Source organism: Felis catus, chromosome A1, assembly GCF_018350175.1.
Source record: "Felis catus isolate Fca126 chromosome A1, F.catus_Fca126_mat1.0, whole genome shotgun sequence".
In the NCBI taxonomy this organism is placed as follows: Eukaryota; Metazoa; Chordata; class Mammalia; order Carnivora; family Felidae; genus Felis; species Felis catus.
Window position 1 is genome coordinate 233423805 of NC_058368.1, and position 18693 is coordinate 233442497.

Below are 18693 nucleotides of genomic sequence, written 5' to 3' on the forward strand. Positions count from 1 at the left end.
CAAACACCAAAACGGACTGACTTCAGCACATAAGGCCTTTACTTAGCTTATTCTGAGGAACGCTCCCCTAGGATGCCAAGAATGATACTAGACACAGTGTTTCTTCCCATTGTATCGCGTGAGAACACGTAGCAAAATGCTGATTTAAATATCAAAGAAATGTTGATTTCTTTATGTGCCGCTAAAGGGTGTATTAAAAATGCTGCACCCCCTGGTTGACTTCCTTACAAATGTGCTAATTCTTTGGGAAAAAATATTGTATCAGGAAAAAACAAATTATGCAATTACTTGGCAAGTGCTGGGCTCCAAAGTTTTACCGATGTCATTTTGACAGACCCCAAATATAGCTGATTTAAATATTAAAGAATCAAAAAATGACAAATAAAAGGAGACTGTTTAGTTTGGTAGGTTATTAGTCTTAAGCGCCTGTTAAATATTAACAAAAACTTCTGGATTGCATCACCGTGTAGAGAAAAAGTAAATTCTTGCTGCACCAAGAGTAGAATATATCCTGTGAAAACTCTGTCTTGCGAGGAGGCTATCCAATAACTAGGATGATTTGAACTCAAAAAAACAAGAGAGAACTTCAGTCACTATCCCCAACCCCGCTTCCTTAACCCCCTCTGCTCCCTTTTTCTAGTATTTACTAACTACCCCTGAAATCAAGAAGCCCCTTGTTTGGGTCCGTGACCTCACACTGCAATTTGGCATTGATTTACGCCTTCTTGGTCACTTTAAATTCTTTTTTTAAAATTTTATTTATTTTTATTTTTGAGAGAGAGAGAGAGCACACAAGCGGGAGAGAGAGGCAGAGGGAGAGAAAGAGAACCTCCAGTGGGCTCCATGCTGAGCTTAGAGCCTGACGTGGGGCTCAATCTCATGACGTCAAGATCACGACCTGAACTGAAACCAAGACTCAGATGCTCCACCGACTGAGCCACTCAGGCGTCCCTTGAGTCCCTTTAAAATGGAAACTCAGGGGCGCCTGGGTGACTCAGTCGGTTAAGCGTCCGACTTCAGCTCAGGTCATGATGTCACGGTCAGTGAGTGACCGTGATCTCACAGTTTGTGGGTCTGAGCCCCATGTCAGGCTCTGTGCTGACAGCTCAGAGCCTGGAGCCCGTTTCAGATTCTGTGTTTCCCTCTCTCTCTGCCCCTCCCCTGCTCATGCTCTGTCTCTCTCTGTCTCAAAAATAAATAAAAATATTAAAAAAAAAAAAAAAGGAAACTGAGGTCAACCCTAAATCACAGCCAGTCAAATTCCCTGGAGTTACTAACCCCTCGTCCCTCTCCCTTCCAGGCTAAGCTGCCACAACTGTGTCTTCAGAATGAACTCCCGGCACCATAATTATTTGGGGAGCTCCTCTCTGGACCCATCTTCACGTTCTACGACTTTTGTCATAACTGGGGAAATGATATCGTGATAAAATGCTAATGAACGCTTCATATTTTCAGCTGTGTTTCCGAACGTCACGTTTCCCGGGCAGTTCGAAACGTTTCAGAATTGTGTTTGTCAGATGATATTAAATTGTGAACATCACATTTCAAATCGCGTTTTATGCCTGATGCCATCCTCGCCGGTCATTTGGTCCCAACGAGAGGTCTGAGTGGCCCAACAGTTCACCACGCTCACTCCTTGTCCTCACGTTTCACGAAAGCCTCACGATTCATAACATTCTCTGGGAAGTTTCCCACAAGAGACTGTACGGTGATGGGAGCAGTCACGGGAGGACGTGGGCAAAAGGCCAGGGAAACCATGGCAGCTTCTTGTTTGAGCGTCTCATACACGATTCTCAACAGTGAGCTAGAAAGTAAACGGAGCACACGGCTCCTTGTGCACTCCGGTCCCTGTATTTGAAAGAGCCCTGCTTTGCGACAGGACCCGGGCCAGACTATGGCTTTCAGAGGAAACGTTTTCGGACAGAAAATGAAATTTTCGGAGCGCCTGGGTGGCTTGGTCGGTTAAGCGTCTGACTTCGGCTCAGGTCATGATCTCACGGTCTGTGAGTTCGAGCCCCGCGTCGGGCTCTGTGCTGACAGCTCAGAGCCTGGAGCCTGTTTTGGATTCTGTGTCTCCCTCTCTCTCTGCCCCTCCCCTGCTCACATACTCTCTCTCAAAAATAAATGAACATTAAAATTTTTTTTAAAAATCATAAGCAAGCTTTACTGCCAGGGAAAATGATTTCCTTTCTCTACCTAACGCTGGCTTTCATACTGTCTTACGATGTTTCTTTGAAATAAATACGAGGGGAGCATCGGCAGGAAAAAGACCACTCATTTCGCGGCAGCAGATACCAATGGAAATGATGGACGGAAAAAGGTAATCCGGCTTATTCCCTGCCCACAGCCTCTGCTGCTGTAGGAGGCGGCTCAGCTCGTGCGGAGAAGCCTTATTTTGTGTCTTTCTTCAGGGTCATCCGTCACACTGCTCACGTGTGTCCCACAGACCTGTCGGCAGCAGCTGAAAACAGATTCCTTTCTTGGTGAGAAGGGAAAACAGCCCTGGGAGAGGTATTCCTGGTGTGAGGATGTGTTTCTTCTCCAAAGGAAGCCCGGTTATTGCCAAAAAAACAAAAACAAAAAAACAACGAAACCTAACACATTCAGCTCCTCAAACACTTATGACAGTGACCGAACTGCCTGTCAGTCACATTAAATATTCTCTATGAAATGCAATCAGATGTTTCCCAGGGAGGTTCTGCCTTGAAAAAATTAGGTGAGGGGCGCCTGGGTGGCTCAGTCGGTTGAGCATCTGACTTCGGCTCAGGTCATGATCTCACGGTCTGTGAGTTCGAGCCCCGTGTCAGGCTCTGTGCCAACAGCTCAGAGCCTGGAACCTGCTTCGGGTTCTGTGTCTCCTTCTCTCTTTGCTCCTCCACTGCTCATTCTCTCTCTCTCTCTCTCTCTCTCTCTCTCTCTCTCAAAAATAAACATTCAAAAAAAATTTAAGTTAGGTGATAAATCCTGGTTTTATGAGGCCAAACTGGACTTCCCCAAAAGAAATGGTTTCTTTTTTAACGGACTGCATGCTTCCCCCTTCATTCATTCTTACGCTTAGTAACTACTGAAGGGCCAGTCCTGACACAGAAGGTGCCTTCCTGAAACACGTGCTGGGTGGAGGGGAAGGTCTCACCGTCAAATGTGTGGACGTCGTTTAAAGGTCTCGTTCTGTACCTTGTACGTGGCGCTGCTGGCCAATGCAGGACGCTCCGGAGTGTGTTTTGTGCATGCTGCCCGTGCCCAGCTCTGGAGCGAAAGTGCTCTGGACAGATGACGAGGCTGAATCATAGGGCTTTCCGTTAAGGGAGCTGAACACCACCGTCTGTGCGTGCATCTCAGAACCCTACCTAGCGCACCTGTTGTCCTTCAAATGTGTTCTGCGCCCTATCCCTTCACGGTGGTGTCCACCCCTGACCCAGCTGGCACCTGCAGCTTGCATTTACCAGAATCTTCTGGGAACTTGTTGGTGTGCCCCTCTGGAGAGCTGGACCTTCGAGCGACAGGGCTCTTGCAAAAATGCACGTTACAAAGCCGAGCATGAGGAACCCATCTTAGGAAACGCACTCGTTTGTACACGCTCTCACCACTGCCCTGGGCCGCTCTGTCCATCTTCCTCCCCTAGGAACACTGTCACGCCCTTACACTATCCAAAGTACGTCGGACAGACTCGGGCGGGAAGGTCAGGTATTCTAATGGCTGGTCACACGTTTGCAGAAATGCCTCTCCCAGAAAAGCCCCTCTTGTCTCAGTCTTCTGTACCTCATGTCACGGTCCCTACCCTGTGGCTGTTCCCGCTCCGATGACAGCTCTGGGGCCACAGTACAAATTCCTTTGGGTCGTCACACAGAAAGCCTCTGCTCAACCTGCCTGGGCCCCTCATGAGCAAGGGACCCAGGCTGACTGATGCCAGTCTCTCCTTGTGCCTAAGTTCCTTCTAGAGCAGGACGGCTCTTGAGGGAATCACCCGTCCAGACACAGCCCCGTTTTCCAGCCGATCCCCACTCAGCCTTGATTAAGTCCGTGTTGGAAATAAATGATGTCATGGCCGAGGTGTGCCTGAGACCTAGAAGGTGAGGCCCCCACCCCACCCCAAAGGGGGCCTCACGGTCTCTGCAGGACATGGGCCTTGGAGGCTGTGAATGCAGGAGGAGGGGAGATGAGCTCAGGGTCGGTGGCTAATTTGACAGAGAAGAGGGAGGCGGCCCAGGCCGGTGGAGTCCCCACGGTCAGCCAGACACAGCAAGGCAAACTCCACACAGGGACGCCAGACCAATGGCCAGCGGGGCTCAGGGAAGCCAGCTGGCCGTGTGGGATCACTGCGGAGCCCCTGCCCACAGGCACCACGACTTTTAACTGCCTGCAAGAGGCAACTCGGAGCAGCCTCCTTTCTGAGCCGACCTCTGTGGCCGAGCGGGCGGCCGGAGGAAGGAGTGGTCACGGTGGCCTACTGCACCGGTCTGTGCCTGGGGCGGCTGCCATTAGGGCCTGGCCGCACGCCCTCTCTCAGGGGAGCTCCTGGAGGGACCTGGGGCATGTGGTCCGGTGAGGCAGGGCGAGCCAGCGTGCCTGTCCTCCAGAGGGCGACGTGGGAGGACGCCCCAGAATCCGCACGCCCATCAGGAAGCGGGAGGGCCGAGGGCCAGCTGTGGCTTCTCCCTGGCACCCCCTTTCCAGGACGCCTTAATATGGACTTCTAGGCAGAGGGAAGCAGATGAAGAGGCCCCCGGCTGGCCTCCCGCTGGCATCAGCTTCCCCTGAACCCCCGCGTGCGTCAGAAGGAGCCAGTGGCCTGTTCTGCAGCATGATGGCAGAACTGATGTCAAGGAAGTGCCCAAGGTCCCCTTCAGCCTCAGCCCCTTCACTACCGCATCACGTAAATGTCCCAGATGCCCAGCGTCTTCCTTCCTGCTCACCGTTCCTTCCCTTCTGGTGAGCCCACCTGCCCATCCGCCAGGGTTCAGAACAGCCGGCCTTGACCTCCCTCCTTGACACCTCTCCACACGCCTCGCTGGCAGAGTCTCCGATTCACATGGGCTTAGCCAGCTGTCCGTCTCGGGGACGGCACCGTGAGCTCCCGAAGGCAGGTCACAGTTTTTAGGCTCCCAGCATTTAGTAACACGCCAGGCACGTGGTTATGCCCAACAGATATTTTTATGCCAAAGGGATGCTAAGCCCCAAAAACTATGTCTTTATTATTTAATATATCCGGTGTGCTTCCTCAGCCTGATTTTCTGCTTTCTGGAAGGCGAGGGCTGTACGTATGCCCTGTAGTTCCAACAGCTAGTAAAATAGCCCAAATACGAGGTATCTTAACGCCTCATGGTTGCTGGTGACGATGTCAGAATAAGAAGGATGCATCGCCATGGGTGTGGATTACCTACGTGTCTGTCTTAAGGGATATACGAGTCATGGTACCATCGATACAGTGAGATCGACCACTGGTTAAATATGTACAAAGCACCCGGTTCTGTCCTAAGCGTGATAGTGATGGGAGAAAAAGAGACAAGGGTGGGACTTTGCTGTCACTTGAGTTTCCAGGTAGGATTCCTGGGGCATACAGATTGGAACCCTCCTACAGCTCCCGCAAGGACTTCCCTCAATGTTTTACCACAATAGCTCTGCTCTGGTGAGGGTACCTTCACTCTGATCACCCTAACCCCCCCTCCTCTGCCAAGATACACGTTAGCAATTACCTTCCAAATGTATGGCCCACTGATAGACATCTGGAGCGTCTCAGGACTAATGTTTCACTAGGCAGTAGTAAATAACCTTACCTTATAATAGCAGCTAGCCCCTCAAGGTCCCGGAAGCCTTGTTTCCAAATTCCACAGACTTATGCTCTCCCCAGCCCCACTAACTAAAGAGTATTTAATCAGTCACTCTTCACAAACACAAGTGCAGCTCTCCCTGCCCACGGGGCCTGTCCCCATGCTATAATGAAAGCACCCCTTTGCACCAAAAATGTCTCAAGAATTCTTTCTCGGGGCGCCTGGGTGGCGCAGTCGGTTAAGCGTCCGACTTCAGCCAGGTCACGATCTCGCGGTCTGTGAGTTCGAGCCCCGCGTCAGGCTCAGGGCTGATGGCTCAGAGCCTGGAGCCTGTTTCTGATTCTGTGTCTCCCTCTCTCTCTGCCCCTCCCCCGTTCATGCTCTGTCTTTCTCTGTCCCAAAAATAAATAAACGTTGAAAAAAAAAAAAAAAAGAAAAAAAGAATTCTTTCTCGACCGCTCGCCCCCAGCCCCACATCAGGAGGAACACCAGCTCATTTGCCCCAGCGGGGCAGTGTCAGAACTCATTTTCGAGAAGTGGAAATGGAGCCTGTGAAAGTTGCATGGAAACCCTATAAAATTGCACAGCCGGACAAGTGGGGGACCAGTGTTACGATCAGGCCTGTTAGACTCCAGAGCAGGATACCTCTCCCACTGCATTCTCTGTATCTAGATGGTTCTGTCATCCCTCGGTGATTACCCCACTGACAGTCAGTGTCCTTTCTGTAGCTAGCAGGGCCGTGGGAAGCTGCTGGAAGGTACCACCCTCTCCCTGGTGGCTCCTGCAGAAAGCACCCTTGGCCTTAGTGATGCTGAGGGTGGACGGATGTTGAATTTAATAGGCAGTAACTGGTGTCAGCACGGAGCCCCGGTCAAGGTCTGAAAGTCCCACCGAGTCAGGCATCGGAGGCAAAGAAGGCCGTGCCTGGCGGGAGCCCTGACTCACCATGTTGAACACGGCCATGGTCAGGATGATGGCAGTGGTGAGGACTGTGAGGGAGACCCGCGGCCAGGGCCGGTCCGCGATGATGCTGGACGACTTCAGCAGCCACAGGAGAGAGGCGGAGGCCTTCTTGCTGCATTGCTGGGAGGAGACAGGAAAGGAAACACGTCACGTTTCTTCATGATGTTTAACACCACAAAAGGCATCGGTACTCTTCCCAGAACAAACAAGGAGGCGCTGGTCTCCGCTGGGGGCCCATACCAGGTCACAAACCTTCCTCAAACTATGTGAGCATCATGGTGACAAATAAAGAACAAATTAGTTAAGTTTCTGCGATAAATTCAGAATGTGCTTGTATGTCCTGAAATTACGTTTAAAAACAACCCAAACAAAAAACTCAGGGCGCCTGGGTGGCTCCGTTGGTGAAGCATCTGACTTCAGCTCAGGTCACGATCTCCCAGTTCACGAGTCAGAGTCCCACGTCAGGCTCTGTACTGACAGCTCAGAGCCTGGAGCTTGCTTCGGATTGTGTCCCCCTCTCTCTCTCCACCCCAACCCTGCTCGTGCTCTCCCTCCCTCTCTCTCTCTCTCTTAAAATTAAATAAACATGAAAAAAAACCCTCTGATAAAAGAAAACTATGTCAGTTGATTAAACCACTCGGGGGAACGTGGCAGGTCTCAGGTCACAGCCATGATAAAACAATGATCACAATTCGGCCATTCACATGGGAGACAGATCGGCAGGTAGCTAGTCATGATCCAGTTGGCTTAGTTGGCTACCAAGCAAATTGATGTCCTTACCTCCAAAGGCAACATCCACTGTTCTCAGGCATGTGTCTTCGTGATGGCTTTACCTTATCCTGCCCTCCGGGGACTTTCCACATGGAGACCCTCTTTTCCAAAGTTTTGATGGTGCTAAAAATTACCTAACGTAACCTTTTCCCTCTTACCCATTTTTGAGCACACGGGTCAGCGGCGTTAACTATATTCACAGTGTTGCGTAGTACGTCTCTGTAACTTTTCATCTCGCACAACTAGAGTCTATAGCCACTGAAGAACTCCCCTCTCTCCTTCCCCTTGCCTCCGGCGACCACCATCTTACTTTCCGTCTCTAAAAGTTTGACGACTCTGGGCACCTACCAAAGGTGGAAGCATGCAGCATTTGTCTTTTTGTGACTGGCTTATTTCACTCAGCATTATCTCCAGGTTCGTCCGCGTTGTCACGGGTGACCAGATTTCCTTGTTTTTGGAAGGCTGAATAACGTTCCATTCTAGGCACATACCGCATTTTATTTATCCACGCATCTGTGGATGGTCACTGTTGCCTCTGACTTCCGGCTACTGCGAATAATGCGGCAGCGAGTGTGGGTGTTGGGAGAAATGCTTTCGATACAAGAAGGAATTGAGGTATTTATGGGATGGCAGCCAATGTTCCCTCATCATCTGCTGGGGGCCAGACTCTGCTCCGTGGGACTTTAGGGGTTGAGCTCGCCTCATCCTTAAGGCCACCTTTCCAGAGGGGCCACTGTAATTCAGACCTTTGTCCAGGTGGTGGCAGGATGGAGGTGGGGAGAGTTCTAAGGCGTGGGTAACAAACTGCCTGTGCCAGGCGCTGCTGGGATCGACAGATGTCACCTGACCTGACAAGCTGTACAAAACGGTCTCTAGGGATCTCCACTTTAACCTTCATGCGAAAGGGGCTGTGGCCCTATGGCTAACGTGTCCTGAAAACACTAGAAAAAGGTTATGATTTCAAAAATTAAAAAAAAAATTAATGTTTATTTTTGACAGAGGGAGAAAGAGACAGAGCACCAGCAGGGGAGGGGCAGAGAGAGAGGGAGACAAAGAATCCGAAGCAGGCTCCAGGCTCCGAGCTGTCAGCACAGAGCCTGACGTGGGGCTCAAACCCACAAACTGTGAGATCATGACCTGAGCCGAAGTCGGGCGCTCGACTGATGGAGTCACCCAGGCGCCCTGATTTCAAAAATTTAAAAAAAAAAAGGCCAACAAACTGTACCTTTCTGACTCGAACCACTAAGTTAATATAATGGCAAAGCTGATGTAACATCGATAAACCACGTAACAGAGAATCCTCAGTAGCACGAATAGACAGCACTTTTATTTCTCTACGTCTTTCAGAGTCTTTCTGCTTCAGTCTTAGAAACAGAAGCACTGCAGTATGTTAAATGCTGATACAGCAATGAAATGGGATTCTGCAAGACAGGATGAGAGGTGGTTAGGACAGTAAGAATCAGCCCAGGAGCCCAGGAGCAAACCCCCAGAGTCGAGAGACTTTCTGCAGGTGAACTATCCTCTCTGGCCTCAGCCTCCCCAGCTCTAAAATGGGGACAATAATAATACGTGGTTCCTTGGTCTTGTAGGACGTTAAATGAGCTACATAATAAGGCACCAGGGGCAGGACTCCCAAGTGTTAGCTCCCGTTGTTACGCTTATGAAGAAAACATAATAATTCTCAGAGACATTTAATGACTGTCTCTTTGCTCTGCATCTATACGAACAATAAAACCTCATTCCCCCCCCCCCCACTATGGTTTTTCCTCCAAGCAGCCTCCTTCTTTCTTCAATCCTGTCACCAGGTAGAGGCCACGTGAAGAAAACTGTTCAGAAATATGGAAATTGGAAAATATTGCTGGTGGCAAGGACCAGGAAACAGCCGGTGACAGGGACGTGCGCCCTGAGCTGATGTGTAGAGAGAGGAGGGGGAGGAGAGTGAAGATGTGCGGGGAGCAGAGGATGCCGATGGCGGGGCAGAGGAGAAAAGAGACGACGTTCTTGAGGTAGAAGGATCAGGAAAGGAGACCACTGATGCGACTATAGCTCTGAACAAAAAGCACGACTTCGTTCCTGACATGATAACGGAGCTCAGTGTGCCTGTTTTGGGTTAACTATTCAAGTACAGTCCCCGGTGGAAAAGCAAGTGTCAAAATTGGCACCGTTGTAATGAAACATTATAAACAATACCATCTCCCACAGTATTTTGGCATTGATTCAGAAGGTGCCCTTCAGAGCCCAGCTTTACCCGTTTGATCTCTGGTGTAACGGCTGGCATGACTTCCTTCAAATCTGCGTCCTCCCTTTGTTGACCATCAGTGAGTCCCACTGCATACACGATGGCCTCCTGCTTACAGTGAGCTCACTGTGAGCCTTCCAGAAACGTGCTTGACTGTTAATGCCACACCCACCCACTGGTGAATGTGGAACTGGCACCAACTGTAGCGGGAGATGTGAGAGGAGGAAGAATGTCAATTCATATGGAAACGCCATCATGGCGTTGGTGCTGGGGACAATGGCCAGTGCGGTTTGCTAGAAGGCGTATGGGATGAATATCGACGTTCTTCTCTCAGTATAGGCAGACGATTCTCCCCAGAAAAATAATGTGTTCATAATATGTTTGGATTAAAACAAAACAAAACAAAACAGGAGGGGCACCTGGGTGGCTGAGTCAGTTAAGCATCCGACTTCCACTCAGGTCATGATCTCATGGTTCATGAATTCAAGCCCTGTGTCTGGCTCCAGGCTGACAGTGCAGAGCCTGCTTGGGATTCTCTCTCTCCCTCTCTCAGCCCCTCCTCCACTCGTGTTTTCTCTTTCTCTCTCAAAATAAATAAACCTAAAGAAAAACACAGGAAAAAAATATACCCCCCTCTTCCTTCTTCCTCCCTCTCCACTCTGAATCTCTTGCACTGGAAACAACTGGTAACCTCTCACTTTAAAATTTCTCCTAATTGAACGTAACAATTATAATAGCAGATCACATTAACAATTTCATCGGTGTCCTTTAAAAAAATAAAATCAGTTACATGAAAAGAAGTAGATGATGCTCTTAAGGTTTAATAAAATGAAAAAAAACATTTAGAAAAGTTACAAATACATTACAATGGGGAGTAGCAAATTTTTATTATTAGAAAAAGAAAACTCCTCTTAGAATCTTGCCTGAAAAAGTGGTGAAGTTTATCATATACCCATGTGCTTTCGTGCATTTGTCTAGAGGAACACCTACTTTGGCGTTTTAATTGGCCAACGACTGTCTTTTTGAATGGCGGCCACCAGCTGCAGGAATAATTACTTGTAACATTTAGTGTTACAGAGACCGCCGTGTGTACTTTGATTAATTGTACTTGAGTTTCCCACAGAAAGGCTGCTTGATTTCAGTCAATCATACTTTATAAAATCAACATTTTTCTTGCTACGCCCTGGGTGAACCACTTTCCTCAGCCATCCATCCACCGTGTGGCACTCGCGGGCTAGCCACCTTGTGTTCTCTTTGACGCTGTTCGTGTTTGTCTCTGGCCACATGGAGAGCTGGTTGCAGATGGGAACCACACCACACCTGCCTTTGTATCCCCAAAGCAGCACAGTGTTGAGCAAAGAGCAGGGACTCGATGGATGCTTGTTCAATACATTCTTTATCTTAACGATGGACCGGAAGAGAAATTTCCAGGGGCCAGAAGCAAAGAAGCAGCTCAGTGCTAGAGGGACTGAGGCTGTGGGGTTGGCCTAGGAGTGTCCTAGGACTGGACAGAAGCTGTAACACCTAGAGGCTGATGCCCGCAGGAGGAAAAAAGGGGTTGCCTTGAGCTTGCCAAGGGTGGGGCAGCTGAGGCCAAGACCCCTGACTAAAATCAGGAGCCTCAGGGTGTGCATGTATCTTTTTGAATTAGTGTTTTCATTTCCTTTGGGTAAATACTCAGTAGTGGAATTCCTGTACACAACTGTTGAGTCATTATATAGTACCTAAAACTAACACAACATGTTGTATGGTATATGTTAATTATACTTCCATAAAAACAAAACAAACAAAAAATCCCAGAAGCCTCAGAATGCTCTTCCCTCCATGTAAAGTCTAGAAAACTCCATGTACTAGTTGAGGCAAGTATCAACACACTTCCAGTGATAAATTCCATCTCTAAATATGGGCGATGAATTTGCAATTACACTATATGCTTCATCATGGGAACCACAAATTGAGGGGCTATCAATTGGGTCAAAGACCAGAGAGAGTCCTTGGGGTTCCTGCAGAAGTACCCTTTTTGCTAAAGGATAATTCCCTCTGAACATGACCTCACAATAAAAAAGAAATTATGAACTACACAGGACATAGGGCTGTATGAGGAAGAATCAACAGACACAACAAAAAGTAGAATTCGCACCACAGGATCTGCAGGTATGCTATCAATCTGCAGTAGCCTGCAGAATAAGACCAAAGAAATTAGAAGATGGATCAGAGTACACAACGAATGAGCACTTATGAGAAAAAATGAGCCACAAAGACTCTCAGGAGATGAAAATGCAGATAATGGAAAATTTAGTAGCTGTGCTAGGGGGTAGGACAGCCCTGAGGAAATACCCCATCAAACAGCGCAGAAATACAGCGATGAAACACATGAATGGGACGTTCAGGCACAGAAGGTACAATGAAAAGATTCAATATACTTGTGATGAAAGTTTGAGAAAGACAGAACAAAAGACTAGGACGGAGCAACAGCTTTGCAGGCCTGGAGCAAAACGTGAGTTCTGTGGCCGAGGCGACCCACTGGGTCCCAAACAGGAAGATGAAAGTACACCTTTACCTAAGCACAAGGGAGCTACGGCCCATGACAGATACGGAGCGAGTCCCACGAAAACAACCAGAGAGAAGACGTGTCACCTTCTAAGAAACAGTAATTTGACTATAGATTTCTCCGCGGTCCATCAACCACAGGAAAATATAGATTCATATTTTCAAAATATTAGCTTATCATAAACCATTATTCAATGAGGAGAAACCCGACTGTTTTTTTTTTTTTTAATACAAAAGTTGCGGACATTATGCACAGGCTCTCACTGAAAAGATGAGAAAAGGAACAATCCTTTGGGAATATGGAGGTGGGATCCCGGAGGAAGGGATGGTGTTCAGGAAGAATGGGGTAAAATGGGTACACAACAAGAATAACGATAGCAGTGAATGACAACAGCAGTTTAAATTTAGAAAAATCTGGCCTGCCCTCTTTATCTTTCTGTGCTGTTTTGTAGGTTATTTATTTGGCTCTTGCTTTACTTTTTTCAGCCTAACTGCTGAGTTTCTAATTTCAAGAGACTGAGCATCTTATTCCATCTTCTTTATTCAAGAATGGGATTCAGATGCAGAGTACAATATTCTTCAACAACAAGGTGGAGATATTAACGAGCTCTGTTAGTCTCGTGTACATTACACATTTTAAGTTAACCAGGAAAAACAAAATACCAGGATAGATGACTTCCAAGTCACTAGAGGGAACAAAGGAGAATAAATAAATTCCATGGATCCAAGATAATGCAGGAGAAGAGGAAAAATAAGTACAGGCAGAGAACACACATGATGGATTTAAAAAAATAAAAGCAAAATAAGATGGTAGTAGTAATTATAATACACGTAAATGCGTTATACTTGTCAGGGAAAAGAGAGAGACTGCTAGATCAGAGAAAGTAACATGCACCTGGATGTTGTTTACCAGAGACACAACATCTAAAACCCACTTACGGACGAGGAAAAGCCGAATAAAAAGATGGAAGGAAAGGACGCTGGGAGAATACTAACTACAAGAAAGCTGGCAGAGTTCTATTGACATGGGAGAAAATAGACTTCAAGGGTAAAACACTCCTTTGGGTAGAAAGCTTTTCTATCAGCCAGTGTGTGACCTACTTTCCTTCCACAGGATGGACTTTATGTTTGTGCTTTCATTTCCGCTAGGAACAAGGTTGGTGGGATGGCATCATATTATCTTTGCTACACAAAGCACAACGCAACCACATTGAGAGAAAAATTTCTTTTGACACACTCTGGCATTTTCCTTTACGATATCTGGCACACCTGTCCTAAAAGATGCTTTTGAGGGTGGTTTTTTCCTTCTGTTTTGTTTTTTGGGTTTGTTTTTTTTTTTTTTTTTTTTTGGTGGCACTTTTGGTTACAGTCACTCTCTTGTATTTATTACAAAATTGTAAGTCCACTCAGGTAGTTTCGTGTTAAATTTGGCAGTAAACTATTATTAGTATTATGACAATGACAAGTATTATTCCTTTTATTGCTGATTGTAATGAAATTGTAAACTTGAATCTCTTGTTCTACATTTTAGTTTCTACTTAAACTGGATTGTTTTGGTTATCAGATAAAATAATATGTTTTCATATTCGAAGGGCTCTCATGTATTTTGGAAAGTATTATTATTAAAGGTACTTTCATACTAGAATATGTTAGAGTCTAAATCCACTTGTAAATTAACGTTTTCCCCCCCATTTTACCAAATGTCTTTTAAGATGGAGCTGTACTTTTCCCAGACTCCAGTTTTAACGTTTATTTGTTTTTGAGACAGAGAGAGGCAGAGCATGAACGGAGGAGGGTCAGAGAGAGGGAGACACAGAATCTGAAACAGGCTCCGGGCTCCGAGCCATCAGTACAGAGCCCGACGCGGGGCTCGAACTCACGGACTGCGAGATCATGACCTGAGCCGAAGTTGGCCGCTTAAACGACTGAGCCACCCAGGCGCCCCCCCAGACTCCAGTTTTAAATGAACTGGGCCAACAGCTGGATAATGCATATTGGAAACTAGACCAGAGGAAAATATGAATGAGGTTCACTGTGAGGTTACCGTGAATTACCAGTGTGATTAAAAAAAAATTTTTTTTAATGTTTATTCATCTTTGAGAGACAGAGAGAGACAGAGCATGAGCGGGGAAGGGGCAGAGAGAGGGAGACACAGAATCTGAAGCAGGATCCAGGCTCCGAGCCATCAGCACAGAGCCCGGCGTGGGGCTTGAACTCATGAACCGTGAGATCATGACCGGAGCTGAAGTCGGACGCTCAACCGACTGAGCCCCCCGGGGCGTCCCTACCAATGTGATTTTGACCAGTGGATGCTTAGCAGTCACTGCAAGGCAACCTCAGTGCCATGCCTGCCATGGCCATGACCGTGGACATGCCTGCCTAGTGCCGGGAGCTTGTTTGCCAGGCACACCTCCACACACCTTCCAATTAATTGTAAGGGTTCTAAGCATCGACTCCAATTCTGATTCTGACTCCTACTTGCTCTCCACCACAGAGCAATCTGTGTAACATCTGTGAGGGTCTGTTGTACTAACTGTAGAATGGCCGTTCCCTCCAAGGGCTCTTGTGAGGCTAAATGAGCCGGAATACACACAATGCCTAACAGACCAAGTCGTCAATTTTAACGGAAGGTAATATTTATTATTTGTAAACTGTGATGAGACTGGACACGTAGCTATTGATGGGGGTCCTGCCCGTCAGAGGCTGTCTATACTGATTCTGAGGGTTCTTACCCAAGGACAGGAAACTTCTGCTGGTCTTACAGTTATCGCACTCGTGGTCCTGTTCCAAAGTCTTCATTTCTGTCCTCAAGAGATCTGCTGATGTGTGCTTCCGCATTACTTTTTGTGGAGGAAAACGCTTCCTCAAAATGACTGGGCGCGGAAGCTTGCCATGGTGGGAGCACAGGCCACCTCCACAGTTCTGTGTCTCTCACCCACGAGACGTGAGGCCAGACAAAGTCATCTCTGCTCTCAAGTTTTACGGTTCTGAAATGCTATGAAGGTCTCATGCGGAGACCCGACAGGTGAGGACCCAGGAGGGACCTCGCGGGCAGCGGGGATGGGCGACCGTGGCTGAATTCAGAGCCGCGCACTCAGAAGAAGTCGATCGGGGTGAGGATGAGGGCAAGACGTTTTCTGAGCATTTGGGTGCCGCCCAACACTCCTTCCAGCCCACAGATGTTAAATATTTATCTTGTATTTCAAGTGCCTGAAGTACTACAGTGAGCAAAACAGGGTTGAAGCAGATTCACTGGTGATCTCTCCATCTAAGATCACAAATGATATTACGAAATGGGCAGCCTGCCCGGCAGGCGCGAGGGACACTGGTAGTGACATTGGGCCGGGGGGGGGGGGGTGCTCTGCAGACTGGGTCTGGGAAGGTTAGGAGATTATTTCCAACCTCGGAGAGAGCCCAAAGCACAACAGAGTCAAGGAATCATGGTGCGTGTGAGGCCTTTCAGCGTGGCAAGGTGATGGCCACCCACCCATGCTTCCCACAGCCACGCACATGCAGAACCCGTCCCCACGCCAGGGCATCTGGGGAAGGGGAGATTACCGGGATACTTGGGGATGCCCAACTGTCCCAGTGGTATTGGGGAGGCTGGGAGGGGGCCACATGGAGCTGGATGAGCGGACATGGTGGAAAGGAACCGCACGGACATGACATGAGTCCACGAGTGCTGACTTAGTGCCCGCTTATCAAAGTGTTTCAGTGGGCGGAACTCTGCTAGATTCCCTGGGAGACAGAAAGCAAATGTAGGAAACAATTCTCATCTCAAAAAAAAACTACTCTATGTAAGGGAGACAACAGTTACACTCATCAGAGAGAGAGAGAGAGAGAGAGAGGAGGAGCCAAATAAGTTGTTAAACAATCAAGTGCTAAATTATGGGGCACAGATCCTAAGTCCCATGGCGCTCAAAGAAGAGCCCACTGCAGGGGCTGGTGGGGTTTCTGAGAAACTTTCTAGAAGACAAGCAGTGGCAGGGCAACATGGGGGTGGGGGGACGCACTGGGGGGAGCGGCTAGGGCTAGGGAGGGTGGGAGTGAGGGACAGACAGCCGTGCTCTGGGCTTCTCGTTAGCAGTAACGGTGAGAACATATAAATTCCCTGACATTTTTCTCAGACTGTGCCATTGAACAAATATCTGTCTCATTTTTCTATCAGAAGGAAAAAAAAATGCGTTTCATTATCACTCTTATTCTTTGGCCGTTTTTTTAGCCCCGAGGGACCACAGGCTATGTCTCTACCTTTTTTTTTTAATATGAAATTTATTGTCAAATTGGTTTCCATACAACACCCAGTGCTCATCCTAACAGGCACCCTCCTCAATGCCCATCACCCACTTTCTTCTACCTTTTTATCAAACCCAGCTGTACAATGACCGGTCAGTACAGCTACATGTGTTATATTTCCTGTGTAAGAGAGGGTAACAAAGGTAGAGCTCTTGGAGGAAAAAGATCAGTCAGGCTTACCTTTGCTCAACCTCCTTTATAAAAGTATTTTACTCTAATTCTTCATACAGAGAGTTCAATACCAGTAATATTTTTTAGAAATTTTTTCCCTGTAGTGTAAGCATCAGTATTGCCTCTGGCATTTAAGTTTTCCAAAGGTCAATGTATGTTCATAGAAAGATATTAAGGATATTAACATTTCTTTCACAGACTCAGTACTTAATCCAAAAATAAATGCAAATCATACTAACACCTCAGAGAACTGGTAGGCTTTCAAGAGGCCAGAGAATGAGCAGTGAGGACGTCATACCTCTCCATGACCACTAGGAAATATGTGTGACACACACAGCTTTGGGCCGAATGGGGAGGGTCGAATAGAAAGCACGCTGAAAGCTTTCCTGGGTTGCCTTAATTTCTTTGATATTGATGGTGAGAAAAAAGCCCTTACAGAACAGTTTACACAGTACAAAGAACCTCTTATGGGAATGAGAAGAATTCCTTCTTGATTTTATCTGGATTCCCTCTGGATCAAGGATTACAGCTGACCGCTGGTGGGGATGGGGGTGGGGGACTCATTCACTGATCTAACTCAAGTTCAGAAAGAACAGACGTCCTCAAGCCTAGTCTCCCTGACCACTCTGGCAAAATCCAGGCTTCCTTTGAAAAGGAGGGAGGCACCAGTTCATTCCCAGCACTGAGCTTTTCTCTCTCTCTCTTTTTTAATATGAAATTTATTGTCAAATCGGTTTCCATACAACACCCAGTGCTCGTCCCAACAGGTGCCCTCCTCAATGCCCATCACCCCCCCTCCCCCCCCACCCCTCATCAACCCTCAGTTTTTTCTCAGTTTTTATGAGTCTCTTATGGTTTGGCTCCCTTCCTCTCTAACTTTTTTTTTCCTTCCCCTCCCCCATGGTCTTCTGTTAAGTTTCTCAGGATCCACATAAGAGTGAAAACATATGGTACCCATCTTTCCCTGGATGACTTATTTCACTTAGCATAACACTCTCCAGTTCCATCCACGTTGCTACAAAAGGCCAGATCTCATTCTTTCTCTTTGCCAAGTAGTATTCCATTGTGTATATAAACCACAATTTCTTTATCCACACATCTCCAAAGGCAAGGGAATTAAAAGCAAAAATGAACTATTGGGTCCTCATGAAGATAAAAAGCTTCTGCACTGCAAAGGAAACAGTGAACAAAATAAAAGGCAACCAATGGAGTGGGAAAAGATATTTGCAAATGACGTATCGGACAAAGGGCTAGTATCCAAAATCTATAAAGAACTCACCAAACTCCACACCTGAAAAACAAATAATTCAGCTAAGAAATGGGCAGAAGACACGAATAGACATTTCTCTAAAGAAGACATCCGGATGGCCAACAGGCACATGAAAAGATGCTCAACGTCGCTCCTCATCAGGGAAATACAAATCAAAACCACACTCAGATATCACCTCATGCCAGTCAGAGTGGCCAAAATGAACAAATCAGGAGACTATAGATGCTGGCGAGGATGTGGAGAAACGGGAACCCTCTTGCACTGTTGGTGGGAATGCAAACTGGTGCAGCTGCTCTGGAAAACAGTGTGGAGTTTCCTCAGAAAATTAAAAATAGACCTACCCTATGACCCAGCAATAGCACTGCTGGGAATTTACCCAAGGGATACAGGAGTACTGATGCATAGGGGCACTTGTATCCCAATGTTTATAGCAGCACTTTCAACAGCAGCCAAATTATGGAAAGAGCCTAAATGTCCATCTACTGATGAATGAGATTTTCTCTTTAAGACAACAGATGAGTTACGGACTCCCTAGCATCTGGTGTGGGGGGTGTCAGGGTTTCATGATGCTCCTGGGAAGGTGGGTGTGGGATCCTGAAGGCCTCGAGGGGCCACAGGCTGGGTCTGGGAGGGGCCAGGAGCCATGAAAGGTTGGCTGGGTTATA

The 18693-nt window shown here is 47.4% G+C and overlaps 1 protein-coding gene across 9 annotated transcripts in view; it reads right to left on the bottom strand.

Annotated features, from left to right (window-relative positions):
* The window catches only part of ADCY2 (adenylate cyclase 2), a 413092-nt gene that overhangs the window by 60175 nt on the left and 334224 nt on the right, over positions 1-18693 (bottom strand). For all 9 annotated transcript variants that reach the window (XM_045038986.1, XM_023239655.2, XM_023239653.2 and 6 more), the window contains one exon: positions 6714-6851. In XM_045038986.1, the coding sequence (XP_044894921.1) occupies positions 6714-6851 (138 nt within the window). The remainder of the gene's footprint in view (positions 1-6713; positions 6852-18693) is intronic.